The sequence below is a fragment of the Camelina sativa genome, chromosome 13 (genome assembly GCF_030686135.1).
Source record: "Camelina sativa cultivar CO46 ecotype springtype chromosome 13, ASM3068613v1".
Classification (NCBI taxonomy): domain Eukaryota; kingdom Viridiplantae; phylum Streptophyta; class Magnoliopsida; order Brassicales; family Brassicaceae; genus Camelina; species Camelina sativa.
Genome location: NC_141892.1, coordinates 1,721,276 through 1,739,815, shown reverse-complemented (window position 1 = coordinate 1,739,815; position 18,540 = coordinate 1,721,276). Strand labels below are relative to the sequence as shown.

The window sequence follows — 18,540 nt, the reverse complement described above, 5'->3', positions numbered from 1 at the left end:
TATGATCGGGGGCCATATATATTAGATTTCTTATGAGAAGTTTTTTTTTTCGTACATAATTCTAGGAAGAATTATGTAACTCCTAGAATTCATAGGAGTCACTCGATTGTAACTCCGATTGAAGATTGATCACACCGTAAGTGTCACTCGCCATTGTTGCTTTTCTTACAACTGCCCCATTAGTATTCTGATAGCTGGGGCTTACAAAGTCCAATTTGCTTAATCAATATCTTAAAACGCATTCGATCTTCGTTCTAGACTCCTTTGAGCAAGCATCATATCGCAAAATATTGGTTAGTATTTTCCCTGGATGTAAAACCTACACATCTCTCGTGCCCATTGTTAGAGCGAGTTCAATGGTGGAGTGTTACAAAAGGATTTTAAGCATATTTTTAATTATAATAATTAGAAATAATAAAGTTAAAAACTTTTAAAAAAAACTGAAATGGTATGCTCCAATGGATCCTAATTTTGGGTTCTTAAATTTTTTTTAAAATTAATTTGTAAATTAAAATATGTCAAGTACAATTTGGTTGGTTGAAATTTATAAGCAATTTTTAAAACATAAATTATTGCATTTCATAAAATTTAAAGTTACATGATTTAAAAGCATATTAAAAAAAGATAACAAAAACGATTAATTATAATCTTGACTTGTGCCGAATTTTTGCCATATATTCTCAACCAAATCAGCTTTCAATCGTCGATGTCTTAATCTATCACGAATATCATTTCGAGTGATCATCATATCGGCGAGGTTTGAAGGTTCCACAGAATATGTGGCATCCACTTGTGAAGTTATGTCAGATTGTGTTTACAAGGAGAAGGAAGAGCAAAGAAGAATCTCTGGTTTGTGTTGAAAGCTTTGGGAGAGGAAAGAAGAATCGATGGTTTGTGTTTAAAGGAGAACAAAGAGTATCAAGAAGCATTTATGTTAATGCGTAACTTGTTAGGTTTAATTAGATTTTGTGTTTAAGTGTGACTTGACAAGCAATCAATGACAACTACCAAGCATAAGCACTAACTCGACAATAAATCTTTAACTGTTACAACTACCAAGCAATTTGTGTTTAACTGGGACAAAACAAGCAATCAATGTCAACTACCAAGCATTGAACTCAAACACTAACTCGAGAAAGAAGATGAATTAAACAAGATTCTGAGAAAGTGAAATGGAAAGGCAGCAAAACATAATGCGTATGAGAGAAACTTACTTGTGTATGGGTCTGAAACTAACTTGGTGAGGTCATCTCCAAGACAGCAAAAAACAAAGACTAGTTAACAGGTCTATCAAACACACATTCACCTGCAAAAACAAAAAAAAACAGCTTAAGATAACATAAACTGGTTAAAGAAAAGGGCAAAGTGTGCAAAGCTCAAGCTATTTCTTATAACTTTACCCGTATCAGTCGATCATGTGAAAGCAAGCTGCAAGAAAAAGATCACTATAACAGAAGTTTAGTTTCTTATAGAAGTTAAGAGCAAGAAAACTGATATCTCTACCTTGTCTACTTCCATGTGACTCATGAGGGAAGCCCACTAGGAGGAAGACCCGTCTTTCATAAATTTCAAGATCCGACTCATAGCAACAATAATGGAAAATAGAAAATGAAAAGAGAATCTATCTCATGATCTTACTTCAAGTAATCTTTAACAACAAACAAAGGCGACATTTGCATAATGTAGTTCCAAAACACACAATAAAAGGATTTGGAAAGACTCATGAACCTGAAACTGCTTTTTATGAATGTATTTACAGCCAAGACAGATTTTGTTGAGCAATGCAGCAATCTCCTTGAGGAAATATGGATTAAGTATCGCCAAAACCAGATTCTTTACTATACCTTCGCAAACTTTTCGATCTTTGCTGCCACATGTTCTGCAGATAGCATCCGGATTTGGTAGCCCTAGCCGAGAATCAGTCACTTGATTTGCTGATTCAACCGGTAAAACACACATCAAAGCTAAATTTTAACACTATAATTAAGAAGACACACATCAAAGCTAAATCATTGAACCATCAACTCATCAAATTCTCAAGCTGCTAACAACGGTAAACACTAATTTTCCTAACATCAATACCCAATTGAAAGAACCCTAATTTTACTAATCAATTACCAAATCAGAATACTCTATTTTTCTAATATCTATTCTCAATTCAGATGATATCAAAGATCTACACTTCAAATCAAAGATATGTGTACCCATAGGACAAGATTGGAGCGTCCTTGAACCACACTCAGAGATTTCAATAATTTTCAGGTTTGGTGTTTGAGTTTGAGGAACCAGATATCAGCCGAAGTTGTCACCGGCATCGCTTGGATGGTGATAACGCCGGATTAGAAACCCATTTCCGACTCATCTCTTCTCTCAATTCAACAGACTCTCAATTCAATGGATTGAGGCTTGAGAGAAAAATTCACCGATTATCGGCTCTAAAGAGATGAAAGAGAGAGGAGAAAAAAGGTTCGTCGATTTTTTTTTCTTTTTCTTTTGTTAATTTCACCAACCAATGACAAACCGACACATTTGAGATCCTAAAGAATTCTAAAAATGCTTCTTAGAATTGATTTTAACATTTATCATGTATTTTAATTTATTTTTAATCTTAAACATCTCTTAAAAACTCCTTAAAAACCACCGTTGAATTTGTTCTTACGTCTGCTATTTTGTTGAGATTGTAATTCATAGGTGTCTAATTCTCTTAGTCACCAATTTTTTACATTAAAATCTGGCGTTGTTTTGAGAAGCTATTGACGTTACAATTATATCGTAAACAATGTGGCATATTGAGATGCAGCCATTGGTTTTTCTTTTTTATTCTCTTGCCATTACATAGTGCTTTCAATTAAAATAACTTAACTCTTCAATTTTGAATATTTATAGTTTGTAAACCAATGGGATGATATAGTGAACATTGCTTCTAATCTGCTAACAAATAATAAAAAGAAATTTTAGATTTGTTACATCGTCGTCACAACAGCTGAGACACAACTACATCGTTTATGGTCTTTTTAAACAAACAAAAAAAAGACATTTCAATGCCTCTTTGTTTTCAAAAAATGCTGGCCATACCAAAGGCATCGTCATCTTCAATGGTTGTGATTCATCATAAATGTCTTCCTTAGTAATATATCTTAAGTTGGGGTGTAGGCGTGTAACCACCACCTCTCTATTCACCATTACCTCGTGGCTTTAACTCTCTCATCTTCTTTTTTTTCACTCATCTTCGTTAAAATGTAGACTGTTTTATTTATTGATTCATTTATCCAACCTTTGTTTGGTGTCGTTTTCCAATTCTATACTCACATCGATCATTTCTTTCAGATATTAATTTAGGTAATTGATTGAATTTATATTTGTTAATGATCTCAAAAGTTGCAAGATTTTCTTCCCAATAATTTTGTTTCTTCATGGTACCTCTAACTTTTAATATTCGCACATATTAGTTTTTGACACCTCTTTGTTTCCACACCACTTTGTTTATACATATAGATTTTAGGAATCTTGAAATTTTTTTTGTTTTTCTGAGTATTGTTTCATACCTCTAAGTTTAAAAAAATCTGAGTATTGTTTTCTTTTAGTTTATTATTTTAATTTATTAATCGACATTAATTCACTAATCTTTATTAAAATTTGGAATGTTTTATTTATTTATTCCTTCATCCAACTTTTATTTGGTGTCGTTTTCCATCTTATACCTCATCGTTCATCTCTTCTAAGTATTCATCTAGAAATTGACTGCTGTGGACTCTCTCAGTCTGCTTCTCTTATTATTATTTTTGTACGTTTTGTAAATTTTGATAAAATAATAATTTAAAATTTGCTTTATACACGTGAATATCTTTCAAAATTGATTATCTTGCTAAGATTCACATATCTTGTTAACATTGTTCTCTTATTGTCATTGAATCGATTTTGTATTTACAACAAAATTATTATTTGATTAATTTGGTTGATTCATATTAGGCATTATTTCCGAATTTCATACTATATAGTTAAAAGACTACAGTAAAGTTTCCACTCGAAATGTGAATTAACAATGTTAGTCATTTCACGTTTTCAGTTTTCCGTGCGGCAACCAACGGGTCTATATCCTAGTTTAATTAAAACAAAAGAGGAAAAGAAAGAGTCAAACAAACAAAAGAAATCATACTGATAAGCACATGAGTCATGACCTAGTTGGGAGGAGCAAAAAAAAAAAAAAACTGTTAGGAAGAAGAATGCGATGACGTATATGACCCAACAAAAAAATAGAAAAAGAGAATGAGATGATGTGAAAGATAATTGCGTATACCTTTAAACGAAAAAGGTCTATTTAAACAATCTCACAGTGCCAAAAATTTCATCAAATCGAAATTCACAAAAGGGACTGACACTTGCTTGACAGGACAACTCCAATTTCCCATCAGGTTCAGAAGAATGGCAAGTTCTTCAGCAGGTTCTTCTTCACAAGGAGTGGGAGGTTCTTCACAAGGAATGCGAGGTTCTTTATCAGTAACAATAGTTTTTCTTTTCATCATTTCGTTGCTACTTATCACTTGTGGCAATTCGTAAACACACAAATGTTGCGTCCACGTTAAGTCACTCGTTTCCTTATCTTATCTGACTTGATTTTTTTATTTGGAAGAGATTTTGGTTACTCCCAATGGTCTACATATTGTACGTATCTCTTGTAACTTGTTTTTTTCGAAGCTAGGTTCTGTTTGTTTATATATGTCTCCGGCTGCTTAAAGTTTAATTAGATGCATCCAGATTCAGCACAAAAAAGTTAGATGTAATTTTGTTTATGGATGCATTTTGTATCTAATTGATTATGTTATTTTCTTCATGTGCCGTTGCAGTTTTAGGCGAAATTTATGAAAATTTATCACTATCACAAGAAATTAGCTACGATGATTTGCAACGTGTGATATTAAACTTCCGGAACCTAGCGAAAGACACAACTACTGCCTGGATTGACCCATTTGAGACACCATTGCAAAATGCATGTCGTCACCATCAATTGGAGATGGTCAAGAAGCTACTATTTCAAGAAATGACGAGGCATGAGACGATGGAAGAAGATATTCATTTTCAACGGAGTTTAGAGCTTGATATTGCCGCTGGGAATGGCAATTTGGAGATTGTTAAGCGATTGTGCCCAAACAATATTAACCCCAGTCCGCTTGCTCAAGATAACTTAGCTTCCTATGGGCTAGCTATACCGGTTGTGCGGGCATCAAATGCAGGGCATGGAGAGGTCACTCGCTACCTCTATAACAATCATTATAAGAATTCAGCTATCTTGAAGGATAACAAGGGATATTGGGGTACACGTCTCCTTCTCGATGCCATATTTTATGGATATCTCCGTAAGTTTTTTGAAGTAATTGACATGTTACTTGATGAAACTTTTAAGGCAATGATAACATGCACATGGTACTCTAGGAATCTCAAAGCGATTAGTGTTAGGAACCTAATCTATATAAAAAGGAACATGAATTGCGGCACTTTTCTAATTAGACAAATTGGTTTTTAAATTATATCCATAAACATTAAATGGTTTAGCATATAATAAATAGGTTCCTTTAATTGTGGCCATAGCGGTCAGATTCAAATTTCATGGACTGTTTAAGCATGTACTTAAAATATACAACTGAGCAGTACTATTACATAAAACAGACACATAATAGTTCGGTTTCATGGACTGTTAGGCATTGCGTTGGACATCGTCAACGACGTCCCGTCTCTGGCTCCACTTAGGTTCATAGCTTTGAAACCTGACTTGCTTCATAGCCACTGCCATCTTGGGTTCTGGCGAGGCCTCATCTACTCTTGTATGTACCTATGACCTATCAATAATATAATCCTTTTTTTTTTCTTGTTCTTTTTTTTTTCTTAAACATTCTTGAACTTTATTAGTTGTATATATATCTTCCATTGGTAGGTATACGTATATCTGAGACTTCGAGACCAAACCGAAGCAATGGTACCTCATGCAGATACCCTCTTAATTTGAGCTATTTTCCTAAACATGTGCTATTTATATACGCACTCATTGAAGTTTCTACGTATTTCCTTCATCAGGTCTTTTTTGTATGCCACTGAAACTAAAAGGTCTCTCCAAATGGTTTGGTTGGTTTGGTACGTAAGTCTAACTTTTTCTAATTTTTATCTAAAGTTGATGCATGTATGCAGTATGCTACATTAGAGTTCACATAGACAGGACTTGTCTGCATTTCAAAATGAAGGTAATTAAACGTGCAATTAGTCATTTGGTTGAATTAGCTATTTGGTCGAGATCACGACTAATTGTTCCAGAAGGTCACACTTAGCCAGTGCAGTATCCACATGCACGATGAATTGTATTAAGTATAATGAATATGATCATTCACGGGCTTTCTACAATTCTAATTTTTAGTGTGGAAGTCATAGTTATATAGATGAACTCATAGTTTTTTGTTTTGCATATATAGGAATAAAGCAAATATATGAGCTAAAAGATCGACATCATAAAGCTCATAGGTTGCTTAAAACTTTTTGCATGAAACGAGCCATCATGATCAAGGACGAGAGCTGGAAAAAGACGGTCTATGAAGCATTACTTGCAGCGGTGGAGAATGGGAACAAGGAATTTTTCACCGAGATAATCAAATGTAACCCTCGACTTCTTTGGATCTCGAAAACTGCCTCTGGTCGAAACCTCTTTCAGCTGGCTGTTGAATTCAAGAAAGAGAAGATCTTTAATCTGATACATGGTTTAGATGATAGAAAGGTCACGCTGCTTAGATCTTCCGACAACAAAAACAACAACATTCTCCATATCGCCGCTCATCTCTCTACTCCCGACCAACTTTCTAAGATTTCTGGAGCTGCTCTCAAGATGCAAAGAGAGAGTCAGTGGTTTGAGGAAGTAAAGAGCTTGATATCAGAACGTGAAGTAGTGCAAAAAAACAGGGACAAGAAGACCCCGCGAGAAATATTTGAAGATTCTCACGAACCTCTACGAAAAGAAGGAGAAGAATGGATGAAGTACACTGCCACTGCTTGTAGCTTCGTGGCAGCTCTCATTGCAACTGTCACATTTCAAGCAATATTCACTGTTCCTGGAGGTACTAATGAAACTTCGGGTGCACCTCTTCTTCTTACTGACAAGCATTTCACAGCGTTCATCATAGCAGACACTCTAGCCTTCTTCGCCTCCTGCATCTCTGTGCTCATATTCCTCAGCATTCTGACCTCAAGATACTCTTTTGATGACTTCATTGTATCACTTCCTAGAAAGATGATATTGGGTCAATCCATTCTGTTCATATCTATCGCCTCAATGCTTCTTGCGTTCATCACCTCGGTTTCGGCGTCGATGCGTGAAAGGCCATTGCTTGTAGTCCCATTGAAGCCACTCGCCAGCGTCCCTGCGTTTCTCTTCTTGATGTTGCAATATCCTCTTCTCAATGAGATGATTTCTTCCACCTATGGCAAACGACTCTTCCACCGCGATACAAAAAGTTGGCTAGAACCATGTGTAGATATTACTATTACACATGGATCATCTGGGCCCATTTCAGCAAGCAGTAGTGGTCGCCTAAACATTTAGTGGAGATTTCTTTGTTATTTTAGTCCCAAGTATGAATTTGTGATTAACAATTTTTTTTTGTCAATATAACTATCAATTAATTATTTATACAACATGTATTTAAAGAGATTGGAGGGTAACTAATATTACAGAGTGCTTGATGAAACTTCAATCTCAGTTTGAAGGGATATTTCGGTTTCGGAACGTTTCCCTCTTCTCTATAATGTTGAAAAACATAGGATCCCACATCGATTGTCTGACGAATCAGTCGTGGAATCATCTTCTATAAATAGTCACCTTTAGGCTTTCGCCTTACGGATTATTGGGCCTTCATTTAACTTATTTTCAGCCCATATTTGGTCAAGTGCAATTTTGTTTTTGAGAGTCTAGTGTCATTATTGGGCCTTAGATTAGTCTGCCCTTCTCCGGCCGACGATTAGTTGGTTCGATAATGGCCTCTCATCATTGCTCCTCTTCAACTCTCTTTTTTTTTCTTTTCGATATGACGTAACCTTTATCGTTTTCACAAATACATGTTTTCAAATCTAGCGTTCAAGTTTTCGAAATACGTTTTAAATTTTTCTTCAACTACAGTTTTTTTTTTTTTCACAAAACTTACTCTATATTACAGGGTAAAAAATTTTAAAACGTTACTAACATCAATCCAACTTTTATGAAAATTACTGGAGAGAAAAAGCCTTGGTGATCATATTCCAAGAAAGAACATTGCACTGACTCTTTTTGAGTGCGTTAACGGAAATATTATACAACAAATTGCTACAGATTAGCAATTAAATTACTTATACAACATGCTTCTAAAAGCTCGGAGGGAGAATCAAGAACTTACTCGTCGAGCCAATCCAGGCTGAAAGACTTTTCAGCGGCTTCAACACGAAGTCCTGGAACCGCCTTCTCGACCTCTTCCCACATCGACAGAGCATCGCTATCGCATATTACATGGCGTAGAGAAGTCAATGAAACCGCAGAGCTCGGTATGCTCAATAAGCTGCAGTCTCTCATGTCAATCTTCTCAAGTGTCCTTACCTTTCCTATCTCTTCCGGAAGAGAATATAGGCTGACACATTGAGAGATGTCAACGTACTTTAGTCTTGGCAGCTCACAGATTTCTGCTGGCAGAGATTTCAGCTCCGGGCAAGCATATAGCCTTAAAAGTTGAAGGGCTTTTAGCTTACTCAGATGCTTAGGCAATTCTTTGATGCGGGGACAATTTGTTATGCTGATGGAGTTGAGTGAAGTGATTCCACAGATGGTGGAAGGTAGTTCTACAAGATCACCACAATGATCTATTGTGAGATCAGACAGTTTTGGGAAGATTTGGGCAATGTCTACTTGGGTCTGATCAAAACTATTGTTGAGCTTGCACAGGATCAGAGACAGCTTGTGGAGGTTTTTCAAGGGAACCGTACTGCTAGAGAGTTCAGGGACATGAACCCTCTCAAGCCAAAGACTCCTGAGTTTGGCCAAATTGGTAAAGATGGAGAAGTCATGTAGACGCGCAGGAGACATACCGTTGTTGATAATCACGAGCGCCCTAAGCCTGCCCATCCTAGCAATGAAAGGAGGCAATACATACTTTTCAGAGGAAAAGTTTAATATCAACACTTCAGCCTTAGGGAGTTCCATGTCAAACCAATCCATCTCAGTCATTTCTCCTGTAAAGGAAGAACAGAAATCCATATCAAAACTTTATGTTTTCTAGTGACAACCCAAAATAATTTATTAGAAGATCGTTGTGTGACGGATTCTTACCTGTGTGAATGGAAACTACCCGGGCATTGTATGGCTCATCATTGCTCCTCTCCCATTCTCTGGGAAGCACTGACTCTCTTTTTGGCATCAGTAACCGCTCTCGTCTATTTACTGTCCCACGATTGCTTAGACGAAGTGCTACATCTCTTAGCACATCGTGCTGCGTCACAAATATGTCATAGTAGCTAGTGTACATAGCGCCAAACCTGCAAAATTAGTAAAGACGATCAAAACATAGAACGGTAGAAGTAGCTACAAGAAAAGAAATCATAAAGAGTTCTATAGCAATACCTTGGATCTTTCACTAGAGTAAGAAGATTCCTGTTTGCTAAATCAACAACAACAGCAAAAGCACTTGTGTCCTCGAGATCATGCAACTCGACCAACACGTTTATGAGAACATCAAGAGGGATCTTCTTGTCTTCAGGGAAAGCACCGAGTCCCAAGAAACAGTCTCTGGTTTTCAGGTCGAGATTTTCTAGACTTGCTTCGATTTGAGCAAACACTCTACTGTCATGAGTTTCATCAGCAGGTTCACTCTTAGATAACCTCGTCACTGCACCTTCCCAGTATTTTTCAGATTGGTTTTTCAATGAAGCACCAACAACTTTCAGAGACAACGGTAGACCTTTACACTCCCCAACAACCTACCAAATAGAGTCAATATGAGTATCCAAAGAAGAAACAATATTACTACTAGGCATGTAGGCAGACCCATTACCTGCTGGACCAAACTTTTGCTGAATCCTGGAGGGACTGATTTCTGATTGAAAGCAGATAAACAGAACAAAGACATTGCTTCATCTTTATTTAGTAACTCTACATCATAGGTGGTTCTAGTACCCGCGAGTTTAGACCTTGAGACAACAAGAGTTGAAGTTCCAGGAATATTAAACATCAGCTGGTCCAGAGATTCCCATGTCCAAGCATCATCAAGGATCACTAGCTTTCGTGTTTGACCAGTCGATTCCGGATGAGCAACACCAGAGCCAGCATCATAGCCAGTCAGAAATCCCCAAATAAGCGATCTCAGCTCCTCAACATTTGGAGATTGTGATACAATCAGAAACAAAACCCGGTTTCCAAAGTGGCCTGTAAAAGCAGCAAACAAGCACCCTTTTTAGCATCAGAGAAACAGTATCTCTAATTTTCAAGAACTCAACAATAGTTCACTTGAGATTACATAATCGAACATACATACATATGAAAATATGACATCAAGAACTCAACTCATCAACTCTTAACCAGTGTCCAATATCAAGAACTCAACTCATCAACTCTTAACCAGTGTCCAATATCAAGAACTCAACTCATCAACTCTTAACCAGTGTCCAATATCAAGAACTCAACTCATCAACTCTTAACCAGTGTCCAATATCAAGAACTCAACTCATCAACTCAACAAAACTTCACTTGAGATTACATACATATGAAAATATGACATCAAGCAACACCACAAACTACAGCTGCAATAGAGGTTACTAAAACAGAGACATGATAATCTTATCTACCTCGAACCTCCTCGTCCCGCTCAATCGCTTTAGCAAGAGTGGTTTTCCCAGAACCACTCATCCCCGAGATGCCAACAAGTCGTGCTTCATCACTAGATCTAAACAACAACTCCTTCACCTTCCTCTTTCCCAATTCCAACCCCGCTCCCAAATTTTGGAAACCACCATCATCATCAGTCACCATCTCCACCGTAGCCTCAGCCATCTTCAACACCTCACGCATAGATTCACTTCCCCTGATCTTCATAGAACCAAGCTTCTCATTCAAGCTATCGCAATTCCTATCAATACGATCCAAACGCACCTCTGCATCGGCCCGAAGGTGATGAACGTCAGCGAGAATATGAAGAGGCAAGCCCTGGATGAATCTGGTGATCTTCTTCCCAAGATCTTCCATCTTCTTGACATGGTAAAGCTGCCTCACCATGTTCCAACGGTGACATTTAAGAACCTTATCGGTGAGCTTCTTGCACTTGTCTAAAGTCTCAGAGAACATACGCAACTGAACCTGGCGATGCTCACTTACCTCCACGCCGCTATAGACGATCTCCGTTATGGTTGGTTGAACGTTTTGGATCATGGTTGCGAGGTTTTTGGCGATGCTTCTACACCTGAAGGCTTTGTCAGATACAGCGAAGAGCTGCTTCACGAGCTCCGTCACAACTTCGCCGCCCACAAGTTCCGCCATGTCTATGCCGATTGAGAGAGAGAGATGAGTGGAGAAGCAATGAGCAAAGAAGCATAGTGAAGTAAGTAAAAGAGACAACGTTGGTACCACCACTACTCATCAATGAAGCTTCGTAGGAACTTGCCTTTTTAAGTCTCCGGAGACTTTTCACAATAGAGAATGACTTTTTCGGCAAAAGAGGAAGAAAAGGCCAAACAATGCCACGTCATCATCTCAGTTTCCACATTCAATTATTAATTAATGGATTATCCTGTTTTTTTGGGTGATATTCATATTTTTGATATTTATTACTTTGTCGCGTTAAAACGGTGAAAAGGTAAGAATAAAATAAAATAACTAACTGCGACGGTGGAAAGGGGTAAAAAGGCAGAGTAAAGAGATTAGAGACGACGAGTCAGTGAGACGGACGGACCTCTCATCTTCAGAATCCGGGAGGGAGGCAGTTTTAATGGCGGCCGCCGTAGCTCGTCTTCCACTAACCCATTCTCTTCCCTCCAAATTCAATCCTTCTTTTGTCTTTCCTTCATCTCTCTCTTTTCCTACTTCTCTCCATCGCTCTCCCTTTCTTCGCTCCTTCTCCTCCGTCTCTCCTATCCTCTGCTCCTCCCAGAATGATTCGAGATCGCTCGGGAGTGATTCCAATGCCTCGATTGTCGGGGATCTTCTGGATTATCTCAATGAATCATGGACGCAGTTTCACGCCACTGGTAAATTGTAATCCAGTTTAAAGTTTGTATTTTTATATATATTCAAGTGAAGTGACGGCTCTGATTGATGTGTTTTTGGCTTGCAGCTGAGGCGAAGAGACAGCTTTTGGATGCTGGGTTTGATCTCCTCAGTGAAAACGAGGATTGGAACCTGAAACCTGGTGGCCGTTACTTCTTTACACGAAACATGTCCTGTTTGGTTGCTTTTGCCGTCGGAGACAAGTGAGTTTTTCCGATTCAGTTATGATCTTCATTAGTAGAGTAGTGAATCCTGGAACTAGGTTATGCTTGGATAGTTGATGGGTTCTTCACAAGATCCCTTTGTTCTTTTTAGATTACTTATTTGTTGGGTTCAGGGAACCTATATTTGTTTCTCACTTTGTAGGTATGTTCCTGGTAATGGTTTTCATGCCATAGCTGCTCACACCGATAGCCCCTGTCTTAAACTTAAGCCGAAGTCTGCTTCATCTAAGTCTGGCTATCTGATGGTGAATGTTCAGACTTACGGAGGTGGTTTGTGGCACACATGGTTTGATCGAGACTTGACTGTTGCGGGGAGAGCAATTGTGAGAGCCAGTGATGGCTCGTTTGTTCACAGGCTTGTCAAAGTGAAAAGGCCATTACTTAGAGTGCCCACTTTGGCCATTCATCTTGATCGGTAAACTTCTTTTACGGGTTTTTTCTAGTTGAGTTGTAGACTTTATTCATTTGTTATCAAGTGAAAAGTATTCTAGTGTTGAAGCTCACTCATGCTGTTTTTTCTTGTTCTTGTATTGTTTAGCACAGTGAATAGTGATGGATTTAAACCAAATTTGGAGACCCAACTTGTTCCACTACTGGCAACGAAACCAGATGAATCCTCTGCTGAGTTGAAGGAAAAAAATGTTTCTTCATCCTCCAAAGATGCTCATCATCCATTACTCATGCAGGTATGACATAATTACTTAATTAGGTTAGTCACTAGAGTCATTCCTCTGCATTGTTTCTTACCGTGCACCGTGTTTCTAAGATATTAAATCATGAGAATAGAAATGAGAAATTTAAATTTTAGTGTTGCTAAATTTTTCTATAAATACCAGCATTTTGAGTTCATCATTATCAATTTCTCTGAATTTCTGATGTTGGTGGTAACTGTAAAATCCGCAAATATCTCAAAGCTTCCTGATTATGTTGCAGATTTTGTCAGATGACCTGGATTGTAAGGTTGAGGATATAGTGAGTCTTGAGTTAAATATCTGTGACACCCAACCTAGCTGCCTGGGAGGAGCAAACAATGAATTCATATTCTCTGGAAGACTAGATAATCTTGCATCAAGTTTCTGTGCTTTGAGATCTCTCATTGATTCATGTGAATCATCTGAAAGCCTTTCCACTGAACATGATATCCGGATGATAGCTTTATTTGACAACGAGGAGGTACCTTTTTCCTATAAGATATTGATACTTATTAGGTTGCTTCAAATTGAGGAACTTATTAGCAACACTTTTGTCCTGAAATTTGTTGAATAAAAGAGGACTTGCATTTAACCTTCCACAACCTTTTTTTCTTTGAGCTGATGATGTGCTTGAAACGTCTGAGCCTTTTCTTCTAAATGTGTTTTGTTTCAATAGGTAGGTTCAGATTCATGTCAAGGTGCAGGGGCGCCCACTATGTTTCAAGCAATGAGACGGATTGTGAGTTCCTTAGGCAATAACCAGGTCACTGAGTGTACATTTGACCGTGCTATCCGGAAATCTTTTCTTGGTACACACTTTCTACTTTTCCAATTATTTATTTGTATGTAGTCTCTGGGATTTTAGTAAGGCAGTGTTGTATGGGTTCTTGTGGTTGCAGTGTCTGCAGACATGGCTCATGGAGTGCACCCCAACTTTGCAGACAAGCATGAAGAGAACCACCGTCCTCAACTACACAAGGGTCTGGTTGTCAAACATAACGCAAATCAACGCTATGCAACCAGTGGAATCACTTCTTTTCTTTTCAAAGAAGTAGCAAAACTCCATGATCTTCCAATTCAGGTTGGTTCTTCTTAATGTTATGTCCCAATAGTAACATTTAGGGAAAAAATTACTGTTCTGTCTTCGTCAGCCTTCTGTTCAGATGTTGAAAGCGATTTGTCTGCGGTTCTTAGGATTTACACATAATAGATCTTCTAAGCAACCCATATTTGAGAATAGTATACAGCCAATGAAAGTTTTGTTACATCTGCAGGAGTTTGTGGTGAGAAATGATATGGGATGTGGCTCAACAATAGGGCCTATATTGGCTTCAGGAGTTGGGATTCGAACCGTTGATTGTGGCATACCTCAGCTTTCTATGCATAGGTATGTAAAATACTGCCAATTTTTAGCAACCCTTTATCATGTTTTCACATCAGATTACGTTAGACTCAGCTTCTGGTTTTTGGAACATGTTACTTGTGATACAGTGTGAGAGAAATTTGTGGAACAAACGATATAGACATCGCATATAGACATTTCAAGGCGTTTTATCGATCTTTCTCAAGCGTGGACAGGAAGCTCGTTGTGGATGATTAACTTCCCGGATATTAATCTCTAGGTAACAAAATCGTGTGCTATATGACGCTTTGTCCAGGCTCTAAGATCTTAAGACATGGTGAGAATCTTAAGCTAGTTACTTCAGTTCGTGGCTGGTCCTCAGTCTCACAACAAGTACAGAACCTGAATTTGAATAGAGAAGGGAGAGAAATGTGTCTGTATTTTCGGTAAATCTCTTTAGCAAAACTGCACAAGTTATTTTCGGTAATTTTCTCACTATTTATTCGTTTTCTTGATTGTCTTGTTTTAGAAACATTAAATAAACCGAAATTGGAAAATAACCTTCTAGGTTTGTAACACCTCCTATAGTTGGTACCTTGACAAATAAACTTGTTTTTTATTTGTCAAATTATATACAAGAATATCCTTTAATTTTCTCTCCAACAGAAAAGCTTTACAAATAAAACAAAGAGTAACCAAGCAAAGGATATATTCTTATGCAAGACCAATCAAAGAATAGGATAGAAAAAAAAAACCAAAGATTGTATGTTACCGTTATGCCTTGCATATACATACGGACAACGATATATTCATCTTTGCATTTTTGTATATATATCCTCCTATTACATCTAGTTGTGAATTGTTTATTTTCTAAATTTTGTTAGGGTTTGGTCTAACTAAGAATATAATATGTCAATGAGTTCTAATTACTTAGACGCAACTTTGAAGGAAACATTTCGGAGGAGCCCTTTCAAATTCGCAAATACAAAGGTTCCTCATGCTGGCCTAGGGGACAGTATCTCCCCTATAAAAGAAGTTCCTGAAGAAGAAGTTCTAAATGATCCCGTCAATATCCAGATTCCGTTCATCGAATCAGCTCTCTCCGCATCTCGGCTTCGCGGTAAGAGTTCTCATACCATTCTCAAATTTGAACGTCAGTTGAATATACATAGCACTGAATTATTAATTTATTAGCATAGCGTGATCTTGTTGTTGATGTAGGAAAGAATACGAACGTATATTATGAGTATATACAATTAAGTCAAGGAATAAGCCAAGGTCGTGTAGAGGTGGTGAAGGACTTCTTGAACGGTCATCCGGACGCAGTGGACGAATGGATAAACCTTTACGAGACACCATTGTTGAAGGCTTGCGCGTGTGGGAAACCCGAGATTGTTAAAGAGCTTTTGCGTCGTATGACACCTGAACAGATGCTTCCCAAGATGAGCCAAAACGCTTCGTACCACACGCCTCTCACTGTCGTTGCGGTTAGTGGAAACATGGAGATTGCTGAAGCCTTAGTTGCCAAGAACCCTAAGCTTCTAGAGATTCCTGGAATCAATGGGCAGATTCCAGTTGTGGTTGCGGTTGAGAACACGCAGATGGAGATGGCTCGCTATCTTTACACCAGAACTCCGGTTCAGGTGTTACTTGACGATGATGGATATCACGGTTCCTTGCTCTTTCTTAATGCCATCTTCTATAAAATGCTCGGTAAGCGGTTTCGTAGACCTCAAGAAACCCATGTTTTAGGCTGTTTTGATGATGATTTCTTGATTTGTTTTTCTTCATGCAATTAGACATTGCGTTGGATCTCTTCAACATGAGCAGACGCTTAGCCGTCACAAAACACTTGCAAATCGAGTCGATCCCCATCATTGTCTTGGCTTCAAAGCCAGATCTTTTCCCTGGTGGCTGCTATCTCGGACCATTTACACGTTTCATCTACTCTTGTCTGTACTAATCTAAAACCTCATAGTTACAAAGATCAGTCATTTTTTTATTCTCCTTTGATCCAACTCATCTGTCCTTCTCTCACTTGCTAGGGATACAAGTAAAGCTGCCAACTCTTCCAGAGCCTTCTCGTTCAAACAAAGATCATCAGAGTAAGTTCTTCCCTAATTACATAACTTCATCTAAAGTCTCTACAGCCCTCTGAAGTAAGTGAGAAAATTTCCGCTTTTTTCCTAGATACTTTGATGAGGAAACTGCTCAAAGGCCTCTCCAAATGGACTGGTAAGTATCAAGTTTTCGTCAGCTCAGCAAATGGACCGATAAGTATTAGGTTATTCAATAGAATTCACATGAAATTGAAATCTTGATTGAGTGATGTTTTCAGGAATAGATGAAGTGTACCGACTCAAGGTCATGCATCTACAAGCCAAGAAGCTTCTACGGGGAATATCAGAAGAAACATTGGCATTGGGCTTGAAAGAACGTTCCGAGACAGTGGATGAGGCTTTACTCTTTGCAGTAAGGTATGGGAATGTGGATTTCTTGGTGGAGATGATCAAGAACAACTCCGAGCTTCTATGGTCCACGAGAACAAGCTCAAGCAGTACTCTGTTTCTCTTGGCCGTCGAGTTCAGACAAGAAAAGGTGTTTAGTCTCCTTTACGGTCTGGACGACAGGAAGTACTTGTTGCTCGCCGACAAGGACTGTGACGGAAATGGTGTGCTTCATCTCGCCGGCTTTCCTTCTCCTCCTTCCAAGCTATCTACTGTCGTTGGCGCACCTTTGCAGATGCAACGCGAGTTACAATGGTTCAAGGTTTGCTCTGTTTCTCTCATATCATGCATAGAAAAAACAGAGGAAAACAGAGGTCTAAAAATCTAGCCTATACAATGTAGGAAGTGGAGAGAATCGCACCGGAGATCGAGAAGGAGAGAGTAAACACAGAAGAGCAAACACCGATCGAGATATTCACAAAGGAACACCAAGGATTGCGAGAAGAAGCCGAGAAATGGATGAAAGATACGGCTATGTCTTGCAGCTTAGTCGCGGCTCTCATCGTCACGGTCACCTTCGCGGCGGTCTTCACCGTCCCTGGTGGCACCGACGAAAATACAAAAGGTAAACCCTTCCACCTACATGACCGGCATTTCATCACCTTCGTGGTCTCAGATTTGATCTCATGCTTCGCCTCTTGCACCTCCGTCCTCATCTTCCTCGGGATACTCACCGCAAGATACTCCTTCGACGATTTCTTGGTCTCGCTTCCGACAAAGATGATTGCCGGACTTTCGATACTGTTCGTCTCTATCGCAGCGATGCTTATGGCGTTCTCGTCGGCGCTATTCACGATGATGGATAAAGAGAAATGGATCGTTGCTCCGACGATCCTTTTGGCTTGTTCACCGGCGCTACTGTTTGTTCTGCTTCAGTATCCTCTCCTCAAGGAAATGATCTTCTCAACTTACGGCAAAGGAATCTTCGACAGAAACATGAAATGTTGGGCCTAACTTAAGACATTTATGGGCCTAGCTTAAATCATTTATGGGCCTAACTTTAAACAATGACCGGTTTACCAAAGATTATTATGGATGATATATATGAAACATATTAATTGTGTGTATAGCGAAATTAGAGTTTTGGACATTCCGATTAGACTTCCAATGATCTAGAGAGAACATGAATCCAACATATTCATTAGTCAATAGGTTATAAATATTGTCAGAAAGATAATCAACATAAAAGCAAAATATAAGAAATATATAATTAAGATCATCACCAAAGTATGTTTTTCGAGAAACTCTTTCAACTTTTAAAAAAAAAAAAAATTTCTAGATAAGAGGTTTTTTATTGCATATGCTCTACTATGTACGAAAAAGAAAAAAGAAATGGTCTCGCAACCAATCAGAAACAATAAATATTCTTATGAAATTATATGGATCTCTTAAAATCTTTATATTTATATTTTTCATATAGAAGAACCTTTATTTCTGTCTAACATAAAATCTTTCCAAATAAATTAATTAGTAACCAAGCAAAGGATATATTCTCATGTAAGATCAATCAAAGAATAAGATA

General features: G+C 38.1%; 4 protein-coding genes and 1 long non-coding RNA gene across 6 annotated transcripts; 3 read left to right on the top strand and 2 right to left on the bottom strand.

The window, feature by feature from the left end:
- Positions 1–548: 548 nt before the first annotated feature.
- Positions 549–2,468, bottom strand: LOC147929119 (uncharacterized). Its single transcript, XR_015578882.1, has 3 exons — positions 2,205–2,468; positions 1,401–1,934; positions 549–1,306 (listed from the first exon to the last, which is right to left on the bottom strand). It is a non-coding gene; the product is annotated as an uncharacterized LOC147929119 (long non-coding RNA).
- A 1,823-nt stretch (positions 2,469–4,291) lies between these two features.
- On the top strand, positions 4,292–7,666 carry LOC104737837 (uncharacterized). The gene is made up of 6 exons (XM_087480139.1): positions 4,292–4,486; positions 4,845–5,354; positions 5,697–5,819; positions 5,930–5,971; positions 6,070–6,126; positions 6,459–7,666. Exons 1-6 carry the CDS (start codon positions 4,423–4,425, stop codon positions 7,577–7,579), a joined length of 1,917 nt encoding a protein of 638 aa, XP_087336265.1. The 5' UTR covers positions 4,292–4,422; the 3' UTR covers positions 7,580–7,666.
- Positions 7,667–8,242: 576 nt separating this feature from the next.
- On the bottom strand, positions 8,243–12,041 carry LOC104734480 (putative disease resistance protein At5g04720). Its single transcript, XM_010454072.3, has 5 exons — positions 10,840–12,041; positions 10,050–10,420; positions 9,620–9,975; positions 9,329–9,534; positions 8,243–9,231 (listed from the first exon to the last, which is right to left on the bottom strand). Exons 1-5 carry the CDS (start codon positions 11,525–11,527, stop codon positions 8,402–8,404), a joined length of 2,451 nt encoding a protein of 816 aa, XP_010452374.2. The 5' UTR covers positions 11,528–12,041; the 3' UTR covers positions 8,243–8,401.
- On the top strand, positions 11,888–15,139 carry LOC104734478 (putative aspartyl aminopeptidase). Of its 2 annotated transcripts, none has more exons than XM_010454071.3 (9): positions 11,888–12,234; positions 12,321–12,456; positions 12,620–12,892; positions 13,016–13,163; positions 13,411–13,650; positions 13,846–13,978; positions 14,069–14,250; positions 14,444–14,556; positions 14,661–15,139. In XM_010454071.3, the coding sequence occupies exons 1-9, from the start codon at positions 11,976–11,978 to the stop codon at positions 14,767–14,769; spliced, it is 1,593 nt and encodes a 530-aa protein (XP_010452373.2). In that variant the 5' UTR covers positions 11,888–11,975; the 3' UTR covers positions 14,770–15,139. The 2 variants fall into 2 exon arrangements, with proteins under 2 accessions (XP_010452373.2, XP_087337883.1); XM_087481757.1 differs by having other exon boundaries at positions 12,092–12,234; positions 12,591–12,892.
- Positions 15,140–15,172: 33 nt separating this feature from the next.
- On the top strand, positions 15,173–18,108 carry LOC104734477 (uncharacterized). Its single transcript, XM_087481756.1, has 7 exons — positions 15,173–15,631; positions 15,733–16,224; positions 16,311–16,463; positions 16,557–16,616; positions 16,702–16,746; positions 16,850–17,280; positions 17,361–18,108. Exons 1-7 carry the CDS (start codon positions 15,421–15,423, stop codon positions 17,970–17,972), a joined length of 2,004 nt encoding a protein of 667 aa, XP_087337882.1. The 5' UTR covers positions 15,173–15,420; the 3' UTR covers positions 17,973–18,108.
- The last annotated feature ends 432 nt before the right edge of the window (positions 18,109–18,540 follow it).